Raw genomic sequence first — 12,253 nt, 5'->3', positions numbered from 1 at the left:
GAATCACCCTAGAAGTCTGATCCTCTTTCAGCTCAGGTTCAAATTTATTCATTCTATATTCTGATAAAGACAGAGACAGAGTAGTATTAAAATCTCAACTTTATTTGGCCAACAAATTCAGTTCCAATGTTATTGTAGCGGAATGCTAAGAACCAGCCTGATGCAGCTCAGGCCTTTGAGGCACTCCCCTGTTCAAGTTCCTCCCCAAAACCCAGTAATTGCAAGTGTCCTGTTTGATCTATTTTATCAGGCCCTCCCACACCACCCACCTGCCTGGTCAACCCATTCAAAATAATGCATGGAAAGTGACTGCAAAACAGTCTTGCATTTGATCGAAAGGATGGCAACACAGCTAGGTCTTGTCTAAGCTGGTGAGCCAGTGAACACCTCCACCCTCAGAGCCTGCCACAGCCAGTGCACCCAGTATTCCACCCTTCCAGGTGTTTGGAATAGTCATCTCCAAGTGTCTTAAAGCAGAGGGGAAAGGAAACATCTGGCCAGCATGAAGAGAAGCACCTTCACATACACCTTTCACCAGGATGATGCCATCAGCCTACTGCCTCTTCCCCTACATATACTGAAGGCTGATTTCCAGAGAAGAACAGCTGAGACCATTAGGACCCTGCCAGGTGCAGAAATCAATTATGGGCTTTAGTTTTAAAATAAAAAAAAAAAAGGAAAACAAACAAACAAAAAAAAAAAAGCTTTCTCAGAAGATGTTAGTGGCAAGGCTCCAGAATGTTGGGCCATTGAACTCATGCTACCACTTCACAATCTGCTTCTACCCAGAAGAACAGAATACTTCAAACAAAAGCTGTGTACAAAAAAAGTACATCACAATAAAAAAAAAAAGCCCAGCTGGCTGGGCTGGCTACCTAGTGACAGATCCCTTCTGAAGCAAAAAGAAAGAAAAGATAGTCAAGTGTACAGACAAGTGAGGGTAAAGTGTTACTTTAAAAGCCAATCCCTGGATTTCCAGTCATTCACCTTCTGCTTTAAATCTTAATGGGTTTCTGACTCACTGGACTGCATAACAGCAGCCAATTTAGTGTCTGATTTTTTGGGTGATGTAGATCAGTCTTCTCTTTACAATTCATCCTTTTGGATTTTCTGCTCATCATCACCTTCCTCAAGGTCTGTTTCTTCATCTGTCTCCAGGTCCTCCAGATCCTGTATGGGTTAAAGACAGCTGCTGGCTTCTGGCACATTAGGCAGATCCAAAACCAAGCACAGAACAGCATTGCTAATCTGTTCACTATTCTCTGCTGCCATGTTAACAAAAGATCCAGAGACTTCTACCAAGAGCTCTGAATTTGGGACCTTAAGGATTAGAAAAACCCCTGGAAGGCGGTACCTGCACCTGTAACACCCTCCACCCCAGCAGGTGAGGAGCTTCCAACTAGATATACTGCATATGTAATGCCCATCACAATGCTCACATTCCAGGTGCTGAGCAGGAGTTCTCAATAAAAAACAAGCACTCTAAGTACTCCAGCAGTTTGCACAACCACCAGACCACCACGTGCACGTTTAGAGGTTATATCATCAACAGTTTCCATGCATTTGTGCTTAAGCCTCCCAAGAACATTTATTTCACACCCAACTGAAGTGTTGTCAATAAAAGGAGTCCATTACAGGCCAATGGCCAGCCAAGCTGCAACTGAATAGATCACATTTTGTGATGTGGGTACTTTTGTTCACCAACAGTATCCTTTCCTGCCACATAACAATCCAGGATCTTATTTAGGACTGAGGATTCAAGCATAGCACCAGATCTGACCCATGCTCCACATTCTGAAGGCCCAGAGTACCATATTAATATTACTTACATCATCAGCTGCTGCCCCATCCTGACCTCCGCTCTCCAAGAATTTTTTGAAGCCTTCTAGTGTCCTCTCCCCATTATAGTCAATTACCTACACAGGAAAAAACATCAAGATAATGGTTATGGGCACCTACAGAACCACACCCCTGGAAAGGAGAATTCTCTTTCTGAGCAACAGTTAACATGCCAAGCAAAAGGGAATTTAAAAATTCACCTTCACCCATATGAGACGAAGGAAAACAGCTCAGCCACTAGACTTCAGAGATCACTGCGAGGAAAGAATAGCCTGCAGATGAGCACTGTCCTCTGCTATGCTCCCTCTTTTCCCCATTCCCACTTCCCACCCCCACCAAACTCTTTCCTACAGCCCAGCCCCCCACAAAGGGTCTCGGATGTCCTGTAGACTTGATGTGTTCCATCCCTACAGAATGGAGAGCCCTCCCAAAGAACATGTCCAAAACAGAACTCAAGCAGCAGGCAACTAAGCATTTCTAGTGCTCCCTTGTTAGGTGATCTGCATAAAGGTCAGCTGCTGCCTTACATTTCTGCCAGAGCCTGCAGGGAAGAACTTGAGTGTGGGGAAGCTGTGGATTTTCACTGCCTCTACTTCATTGGCTGTCGAATCCATCTTGGCAATGACAATGTTCTCATGGTCCCTGTAGGTCTCTCCCAGCTTGTCCCAGATAGGAGCCAGCTGCTTACAGTGACCACACCAGGGGGCATCTGTTAATTACAAAAACATGGCTAGCACCAACAACCTAACAAGTTACCACCACCACTCCTCCTCAGACCCCACACCAGACAGTTCACAAGCATCTTTTCAACCAATGTATCTTTTCAACTCTGTGGCTTAGATTCTGTTAAGATGCTTTCTCCCTAATCCTAGTCATGCCGTATTCTGGCACTCCTTTCATGCCAGTTACTTGGAATCAGCTGTTGAAAGATACTTACAGAACTCTACAAAGACATTCTTATTCTCATCAAAAGCAACTTCTTCAAAGTTCTTCCCAACTAGAACTTTGACAGGCTGCTTGTCCCAGTCTTCAGGAAGATCTTGACTCATCAAGTGGGGCTGGAATAAGAAGGGAAATTCAGAGATACAGTTTGCTACACAGCTGCTTGGAATGTACATGCAATCACATATCCTGGAAACCCAAATTTAACCACCCCCCTCAGTGCCTCAATCATAGGCTGTGAGCAATCAGATGAATCAGTCACTTCCTCTTCTGCTTACAGAAAGTCTCCTTCCCACCCAGAACAAATAGGAATAACAGGTGCTCTTGTGCAGAGAGAACTGCAATTGAGCTCTGTAGGAAGGAAACAATATTGCTGACAGTATCATTCCCACAGGACTGAGTTTAGCTAAACAGTCACTACTGGAATAAGCTGCATCTGGCTACCTCCAGCAGATTAGAGCTGAAAGCTCTTTAAACTGTGCCACACAAGTTCACACCTTCCACAGATTGCTGGCAGAAGGAGCAACTGGATAAACAGCACAGTTACCCATAAGCAGCAGAAAGAGCAGGCTCTTATTGTACTCAGGTGCCAGTACATAGCTTGCTTTCTTACAGTCTTCATGCCCCAGTAGTTTTGCCTTCTGTTTCTCAGCACAAAGCCCACTAGATTCTCTGTACATTAGTTGGAAGGATTTTCTCCAGATGACTCACACAACTCCTCACAAGGAGGATTTTTTCACGCTTGCTTAATCAGTAGGTTTACCACCAGCAGCATTTATCTTTATTACCTTGATCTTGCCCTCCAGGAACTTATTACAGAACTCTTTGATCTTGTCTGCTGTGAGGTCATCTGATTCAGGTTTGTATTTGGTCATTTCTTCCTCCAGCGTGATCAGACGTACAGCTGGACATTCTTCTTTCTTTAGGCCAAAAAACTCCAAAATCCTCTGGTTGTCACTGTGGTCACTGTCTATGAAGATGAAGAGGATCTTTGGAAGAAAAAAATCAAAAGCAGTATGGTGAAGATGAGTGCCTCTTGGCTATCGATACTTTACACACACACTTGCATGGGCAGTAGCTGAACTGGCCCCTCTTCCTTCTCCAAGCCCATTAAGAGGGCACCCTGTCAGAGCACAAATGCTGGAGCCGCAACAGTTCAAACAGCATGCGCACAGACCTGGCACTGATGTTAAGGCAGAGTCAGATTTACATCTGCAAGAAGGAAAGTCAGGAATTAACTGCTACTCCTTCAACAGTTTTGCAAGCCAGTAAGTGACTCAGTCACCTATTATCAAGAGAGACAGGTAGAGAGAGTGCTAGCTTCAAGTCCTCCTCCACAGCTGTTAAGTGGATATAGACAGACAGTGCTACACTTGTCTGCAGGAGGTAGTCAGTGAATTCATAATCCAAGAAATCCATCTCACCTTCCCTTTGAAGTTTCCAGCTGCACTCTTGAAGTTGTCCAGTTTCTCTTGATAGTCAGACACACTTTTTGGTAGGAACAGCAGTATATGGGTCTTGATCTCTCCTCCAAAGATTTTAGGAGCAGTCTGAGGAGTAGAAAATAAACTTTACTTTTGGAAGAGAGGTAAATCAGTGTCAAGACTAGCTTGGCTCTGCTATTCTGACTAGACCACAGGAGCTTCCAACACTACAGGACTGCTTTGAATGGCAAGTTTATGCCTCCTTTCCCTTGTGTTCTTCACACTTCCCCATAACCCCAAACAGGTGTCAGCCCCAAGATAAAACATGACCATGCAACCTACAATTCAAGCTTTGTTATATTCATGCAGTAGCTACAGGAAGAAGCCTTACCAATTATCTAAAGACCTACCTGTTCAGTGAACTCTATGACCAGAGGCAATGCATTAGACTTGATGAAGTTCAGTAAATTATCTTTTGTGAGATCCCCTTCAAAGTTGTTACGGCCTTCATCAAACTGCAAAACCAGATATTCTTGCATTAGAACACTTCCATTTCCCATACAAATCTCCTTCAAGAAATAAGATGCATTCACACCAGAGTCCCTGCTCCAATGGATCTCAGCTGCACTTATTCAGAGCAGACTTCCATCTCAACAAGGTCACCACATGTTCACATAAAATCTGGATCAAGGTGTTCATCTTCCTGGCAAGCAAAGCCTTAAATCACCCCCGAGCAGCAACAAGACAGTCAACTTAGATCTTGGCATTGTTCTGCACTATCATGAAACAATTTGTGAAACAGGTCACGAACGAGGACTTTTAACAGCTGCCACACAGCTTTGTAGAAGGCATTAGGCAGACCAGTGAGAATCTACCAGGGCACAGGCAGCTTTCTGCTCCGCAAGAATGAGCAATGTCAGAACTGACACAAGCACTTCAACCAGACAGTGCTATGAAAGAAGTCTGACAGCAAAGCCCACTATGCACTGCAAGTAAATAGTAATTTACTCAGCTCTGTGGGGTTGTTTCAGTCTCTGTTGTTAGAGACAACAGCACGTGTTTAACACGCACGTCGCACTAGAGGTGCCAGATCCCTTTTTATATTAGGACATCACCTGTATCCCTGACCAGGATTCTCAGAAACCTCTCTGGCAGCCAGGAAAGGGAACAGCTGTAGAGGACCATCAAGGTTAAAGAGAGGATGTGCAGGATAACACAGCAGTCCCATGGCAGGGCAACGCTCGAGTTACTGGCAGAAGCCAGAGAGTGGACTCAAATAACCTTCTGTTAGAGGAAGCATACCAGTCTCAGCTGAAAACCTGAGCAAAACGCTTAACATTGGAAGTTAACTTTGTACATACTTTAAAGAGTATTGAACATCACCGCAGCACCTTCAGAACAGTTGTTTGAGGGTCTTTGCAAGTCTGGACAACTTGCACAAAGGATAAGATGAGAATGACTAGCCAACAAACCCTCTCAGTTTAGGCCCAACTAACTGCAGGAAGCTGAGCCAAAGTCCAAAAACATAACTCTTGGTAAAATAAACCATCTGGTTCTTATGCCCTCGTATTTGGTTACCATTGCTGCTCATTTTCACCTTGGTTTGGGGTGGACATATTCAAGAGCTCTCACGACACTACCACAACATTGCACTGAAACAGGACCAAGGAGGCAGCAGGATTCACAGGCTGAAAAGCATCTCACCTTCTTTCTTCCATGCAGAGCAGAGCACTTCTGCAGCATCCCAGCCCTCCAGTGGCTCATGAACTGCCTTTCAGACCAAGGTTCCTCCCACTCCTAACACACCTAACAGAAGCTGCCAGGTGCAGGATTGCTTTTCATTCCAGATGTACCCAAGCTCACTACACTTACGGAAAATAGCTTGAAAATTCCTTTACTGTTAAAGACTGGTCCTGCCATTGCCCCAGTTCTTCAGAAGTGGAAGAAATCCCAACAGAGCTCACAGGACTTAAGGGTTAGAGTATAGTACATCAGATCAAATCAACACAAGTCCATTCCACAGAGAACTAAACATGAGAAAACATACAGATAACTCAATAAAACCCAGGGTAATAACTTGTCAGTGCTGGAAGTCCTAGCTGTAACCTAGCCCCTTCAGAGCATTCTCATATGTTGCCTGCTCAGACCCAATGCTGGTACTCTCCACAGCCCCAAAGAGGCAGTTTTAGAGAAGCATTTCTATTTGGACTTCAGTGTTTGCCAAAGGACACGAACCCCTGCAAACAGCTATTTCAGCCTAGCATTAGCCATGAATAAAGCATACAGAAAGATTACATACAGAAAGCTATACACACAAGAAGAGCAAGATACAGGTAGTAAGTCAGCCAAGAACAAAATGCTGCTCCCTTCACCCACCCCAACTTTTCTAGTTGCAAAACCCTAGCATTCTGAACACATTAGCCAGATAATTTACTTGCACCCTCAGCCATACTGATCCAAGGGACCTCTGACTGAGAATTTCAGTCTACAGCCTTCTAGCACCATAAAAATAACTACAAATTCAGAGGCATAGTGGAATAAAATATACTACTTTAGCTGAACAAAGAAGAGAATGAACTAAGAATTCATTCAACTCTTTAGCCTGTCAAATTGGTCAGACTGATGACTGATTTAATAAGTCTGAACCAAAAATGGCTTTCTCCTGCCTCACCACACCCATACAGGCAGTACCACCAAGTCTAAGGAACCTCTGCTTGTCTTCTCAAACCTAGAATTTCATCTCAGTGACTTGGATTTTAATAGCAAAAGGCATCAGTAAGTTTATTTCTGATTCTTTAGATAGCATCCCTCTGCACATAATCCAACAGCCCCAGCCTTGTCAGCTGGAACTGCAAATCCTCTTAGGAACTTCACGGGAATCATTATGCCGCGGAACCCACAGCAGTGTGAGAGACAGAACAATTCTTGGACACAGCCATCGACTGACTGCAGCAGAAGTCAATACTGAGTATGTTTAAAAGCAACTTGGCTAAGCCATAATCAATCACAGAGCATCATGGCAAACCATCAAGAACTTGGCTACCGTTCTGTTTAAGACCTTCATATTTCAGGGAGGGGCACAGGAGGCCTCACTAGTTACAACCATTGTGCTGACCATTACTGCACTGCAGCCAGATATCTGAGAAAGAGGGAAGTGAGTGAAGCAACAGCTTGGACCCAATGCTCAGCAGCTTCGGGAGGGCAGGACCAGGTCAGGAGACCATCGAGGCTGCCCTCTGCCGACTGCAGGCCCCTCTGCTGCCAGCTGTGCCCTGCAAAGGGACCCGGGGCTCTGCCACCCCACAAAGTGGCTGTGGGCTCCGCTCTTCTCCCCCCCAGGCTCTGAGGCTTGGGAACAGTCAGATTGACAGCACAGGATCTTTTGCTGTTTTGTCCAGGGCTGCCCTCATTTGAATCTGACTAATTAGAGAAGAGGTAAGAAGAGGCAGAAGACTCAAGTGTGGTGCTCATGCTTTGCACCAACCAGTACCTTCTTGAAGAGGACCACGCCATCCTTGCTAAGCTGGTACTTGGTGAAGACATCAGCACTGGAGGAAATCCCAAAAGGAATGTCATCCACGGCTTCCGCTGCCAACAAGAACTCCTTTGCAGGCTCTGATGTCAAATCCTGGAGAACAGAGAAAGGTGTCTCACATGGGACACATCAAACTGAAGCATAAACATCCCAGGGCTTACCAGCCAGAGAACTGGAAGAGCAAGTAAGGCAGGACAGCAAGTGTTTCACAACTTACAGAGAGCCTTCCCCAGCTGTCAGGGCCCCATGGGGCAGAAAGCAGGGAAGGCCCTAGACATAAGCAAGAGCTTCTCAAACAGAAGCACAAACTCTACCTTGAAGAAACCAATCACAACGACTTCACTGGAATCCACTAACGTCTCTGCTGCAGCAGTGTCCATCAAGGTAGCTGCAGCTGGGCCAGTGCGCTTCTTCAGCCAGCTGACAATGTCATCTGCTTCTCTGCCAGCTACACCAGAAAGATAAGAACATCAATTCACTTTTTCCCCCGACTAAGTTTAAGAACACAAAACCCCTAAGCTTTGAGATAGACTGTTCAACAGCTGGCCAAGAGGTCGGGAAGAATCAAGATATCGTTTACACAACTCTTTTCCTTTCACTCCTAGTGTAATTAAGCTAATCCCTAATTGTTAAGTCAAGGTACAAGGGGCTCCCGGGAATCCATCCTTCTCTTGCTTCTAGCCCAAGCACGTTCTTAAACTTGGAGAAGCAATACAGCACTTCTCTAAAATACTAACATTTTTCATGCAAATGTATCACCTTTTCCTTTCAAAATTGGTATTCTGGATGTTACCCCCAGCATCCAGCACAGTGTGGCTTGGTTTAGCTGAATTCTGCTTGTCTTGGTCTTCCTCGCAGCTCTGTCTTACACCTTGTGTTTGCCTCTTTACCCAACCGCCCAAGCATTTTTTCAATTCTGGGCACTACATTGCTCGAGTCAAGCCCAGCAACACATCAAGCTTGGATTGCTTTGCTTTCCTACGCAAAAACAATTCCATGGGCTTCGGCTCATATCAGGGCTTTCCCCAGCTTTAGGTGAGAAAGCCTGCTGAAGGCCAACCCATTCCTCGACACCCCAGGCACAACAGCCCTCCGGAGCACACCCGCTGCAGTGCCGCTCCCCCTCTCGCTCCGCTCCCTGGGTCGCTGTCACAGTGGACCTTGTCCAGCCGCACCAGCACACGCAGGAGCACAAGGACCAGGTGCAAGGACCCGCTGCCACGTCGTTGCCCTCTGCACCTGGGTGGTGGGGCCAGCCACCCCGGCTCACCTGTGTACTCCTTGGGAGCGGCCTTGTCACCGTTCCTGAAGAACTTGATGGTGGGGTAGCCACGCACGCCGAACTGCTGTGCCAGCTCAGACTCCTCTGTGGCGTCCACCTTGGCCAGCCGGATCTCTGAGCCCTCCGCCTTCAGCTTTGCCGCCGCCTTCACGTACTCGGGCGCCAGGGCTTTGCAGTGCCCGCACCACGGGGCGTCTGCGGGACGGGGCATCAGCCGGAGCCCCCCCCGCTCCCGGGCACGACGCTCCCGCAGACCCCCCGGGCTCAGGGAGCCCCGCCAGCCGGCACGGGGCAGGGCCGAGGGCGGCGCGGAACCCGCACCCCGAGCCCGGCAGCCCCTCCTTCCTCCCCCCCCACCTCCAGAGCCTCGGCGGCCTTCCGGCCGAGCACAGCCCCGCACAGCCACCGGCAGCGGCCCCCCCCCGCCGCCGCCCCCGGACCGGGGCAGCCCGATCCCTCAGCACCTCCACCCCGCTCCGCCCCCTTCCCCTTCCCCTCCCGGCCCCCGCCCGCCCGCTCCTCCCGGCCCAGCGCTCCCGCGGCGCGGCCCCCCCACCCGGCCCCGGTCCCGGTCCCAGCCCCGCTCACAGAACTCGACGAGCAGGTAGCGGTGCGCCGCCAGCGCCTCCTCGAAGGAGGTGGCGCGCAGCACCAGGACGCCGTCCTCCTCCTCCAGGGCCGCGGCGGATGGCGGCAGGAGGAGGCAGAGCAGCGCCGCGATCGCGCTGAGCCCCGCCATGGACGCTGATGGCGGCGGGTCGGGACGGGCCGGGCCGGGCGTGCGGCCGCGGCGCCGCCTCCGCTTATAAACCCGCCTCCCCCGGCCGCCGCCGCGCCCCCATTGGCCGCGCCGCTCCGCACCGCCGCCGCCGGCCATTGGCTCGGGCCCGCCGTCCGGGCAGCCGCGCGGCTCCTATTCGCCGGCGGGCCGGGCACCGCCCTCCGCCCGCCGCCGCGGGTTGGCCGCCGGCCTCGCTCCCCTCCCGCGGGCCGCCATTGGCCCCTTTCCCCGCAGCGTCGCCCGCGATTGGTCAGCGCCGCCGCCTCGCGCGGCCGCCTGCCCTCGAACGTGGCACTCGGGCGGCCCCGGCGGGCGGGCACTGCGCGTGCGCGCGGCCAGGCGCGCGTGGTGGATTCTGACTGGGCCGCGTCCGCCGCCCTTTGACCCGGCCCGGAAGGGGAAAGGGGCTCTTCCGCCGCGGGCGGAGGGAAAAGTCCGCGGGGCACGTGACGTTGCGGGACACGTCACGGCGCGCGAGGCCGCCGGGCGGAGGTCGGGGCGAGGCCCCGGCCCCGTTATCGGCCCCCCCGGGCACCGGCCAGCGCTCAGGGCTGGCCCTGGGCCCGGGCCCGGGCCCGCACCGTGGGAGCGTGCGGTGGGTGCGGGGCAGCAGTCGCTCGGTGTCACGGCAGCGGCGCTGCCCCGTTATCCACGGCCCCGAGCTCCCCTCCCTGGACCAGGCCCCTGTCTGGCATAGGGCACCGCTGTGGCGCAGGGAGGCCATGTTAAGTTTCGCTGCAGCCTCGCCGGCCCCGGAGATGGGACAGCGGGGAATGGTGGGAGCTTGGCGCAGCGTTCGGGTCCCGCTGGAGCCTGGTGGGGGTTCTCGGACTCGGCACACGCTGTCCCTTACAGAGGAGACAGCCGTGCGATGGCGTGCTCAAGGCAGGGCACGGGGGCACCTTGTGTGTCGTCCCCCTCCCAGACCAAGCAGGAGCCTGTCACGAGAAGGCTCTCGTTCAGACAGGTAGTTCCGTGTGGTAGCTGTTAAGGGACCCACGAGAGATGAGTCCTGTGACCGTGGCAGGAGAAAACCCCGTCACACGACTCTCCCTGCTTTGCTCTGGCATCTCCTGATGCAGCGCAAGAATCGGTCGTTGGGTCCCAGTTGCTCCTGGAGCTCGGCTGGGGAAGGGGAGCCCCTGCGTTGCCGGGCAGAGAGCAGCTGGCCTTTGGCTGCGGTGTTCGCCCTGCCAGTGCCGGGGTACCGGCGGGGTTGCTACGCGCACCTGTTGTACACGCAGGCTGCCCGGCTGATAAGTGCTGGAGCGGGGACAGGCTCTGTCCAGGCTCCCTGGCTGCACCCTGCTGATTTGCCAGCTCAGTGGCTGCCTGCAAAGCAGAGCCGCCGCTCTTTGCTCTCCTCCTGCTTCCCCCTGCAGGGGCTGAGCCCAGTGCCCAGGCCAGTGGTGTTCTGAGCGAGGTGCCCCACCAGTTCTCCACAGATAACCTGTTCTGTGAGTGCTGTGAGGAGCAGTTGTCCATTCAGGAGCTTTTGCTGGGTGCAGAACTGGACACCTTTCTTGGGCCCAGAAGGAGTCCAGTGAGATTTTTGGCGGCGCAGCTGCACTGAGCGAAACAGTGAGTGCGCCACGCATCAGCAGGGGCAGCGGGGCCCAGCGCAGTGCTGGGCCACCAGTATGTGTGCTCAGCACCTCTGGTGAGGCAGGCAATGCTCACCCACGCCTTGCAGGTGCCGCAACACTCTTGTTCTCGTTTTTGTTGCTGGCTGGAGATCCTGCCACCGCTGAGTGTGGTGTCCTTGTGCCTGCCTTCCAGCACCCTGTGAACAGAGTATGGTTCTCTTCTTTTTTTCTTTAAATATCCCTGCGTGGCAGTGCGCCAAAGAAAAGCTGCACAGATAGGGCACCGCCTGCATGCTATGGCGGCAGCACGTCGCCTCTGGTGTCTTGCTCCCTGCTGGGACGGTGTGTCACTTCTACACCTACCAGCCGGCCCAGGCCCGCACCCAGGGCTCTCCAGCACTGCAAGACATTAATTCACAAGTTCTCCCTTCCCCCTTGGCCTCAGTTCTCCCTGGCTGCTTTTTGGCAGACGCAGGTGAAAGCTGCCATGCTCGCGGAGCTGCAGTTCTGCCGCTTCGAGGCAGCTGCTGCGTCAGACTGAGCTGCTGCAGCACGAACAGGCACCTGACTAGAAAAGCAGCCCAGACCACTCTTGGGCAAGCTTTGGCCCAGGGTTCATGAGGTGCATCTCCCAGAAGGGGCTGAGGCTTTTCCTTGGAAGCCACAAGTAGTGAGAATCATCCGGCCCATGCTGCCACCGTGTCCTGCCCAGCCCATGACCAGAACCGCGCATCCCTTGGGCTGCTGGTGCCTGTGTGTGCTCCTGGGCTCAGCTGCCAGGTGGGAGAGCCCAGCCTGTTAACCTGCAGCCGGGACCATGTTCAGGAGAAAACACGGGCAGTGAATCACCACTGCAGCCCCTTC

At 51.9% G+C, this 12,253-nt stretch overlaps 1 protein-coding gene across 1 annotated transcript; it reads right to left on the bottom strand.

Annotated features, from left to right (window-relative positions):
* Positions 1-81: 81 nt before the first annotated feature.
* Positions 82-9,925, bottom strand: P4HB (prolyl 4-hydroxylase subunit beta). The gene is made up of 11 exons (XM_052808311.1): positions 9,611-9,925; positions 9,011-9,217; positions 8,055-8,188; positions 7,696-7,833; positions 4,616-4,720; positions 4,206-4,331; positions 3,570-3,770; positions 2,777-2,897; positions 2,367-2,548; positions 1,830-1,916; positions 82-1,170 (listed from the first exon to the last, which is right to left on the bottom strand). The coding sequence occupies exons 1-11, from the start codon at positions 9,897-9,899 to the stop codon at positions 1,087-1,089; spliced, it is 1,674 nt and encodes a 557-aa protein (XP_052664271.1). The 5' UTR covers positions 9,900-9,925; the 3' UTR covers positions 82-1,086.
* Positions 9,926-12,253: the final 2,328 nt, after the last annotated feature.

The sequence above is a fragment of the Harpia harpyja genome, chromosome 14, assembly GCF_026419915.1.
Source record: "Harpia harpyja isolate bHarHar1 chromosome 14, bHarHar1 primary haplotype, whole genome shotgun sequence".
Classification (NCBI taxonomy): Eukaryota; Metazoa; Chordata; class Aves; order Accipitriformes; family Accipitridae; genus Harpia; species Harpia harpyja.
This window is presented reverse-complemented; position numbering and strand designations above follow the sequence as displayed.

What these genes read in the sequence shown, in the direction of transcription:
- P4HB (XM_052808311.1), bottom strand. Translation starts at nt 9,899, where the DNA reads ATGGCCGGCGGCGGCGGTGCGGAGCGGCGCGGCCAATGGGGGCGCGGC. An exon ending in TCCTGGAGGGCAAGATCAAG is followed by an intron (nt 2,898 to 3,569) that starts GTAATAAAGATA and finishes TTCTTATTCCAG; the next exon opens with CCCCACTTGATGAGTCAAGA. An exon ending in GAATGTCTTTGTAGAGTTCT is followed by an intron (nt 2,549 to 2,776) that starts GTAAGTATCTTT and finishes TGTAATTAACAG; the next exon opens with ATGCCCCCTGGTGTGGTCAC.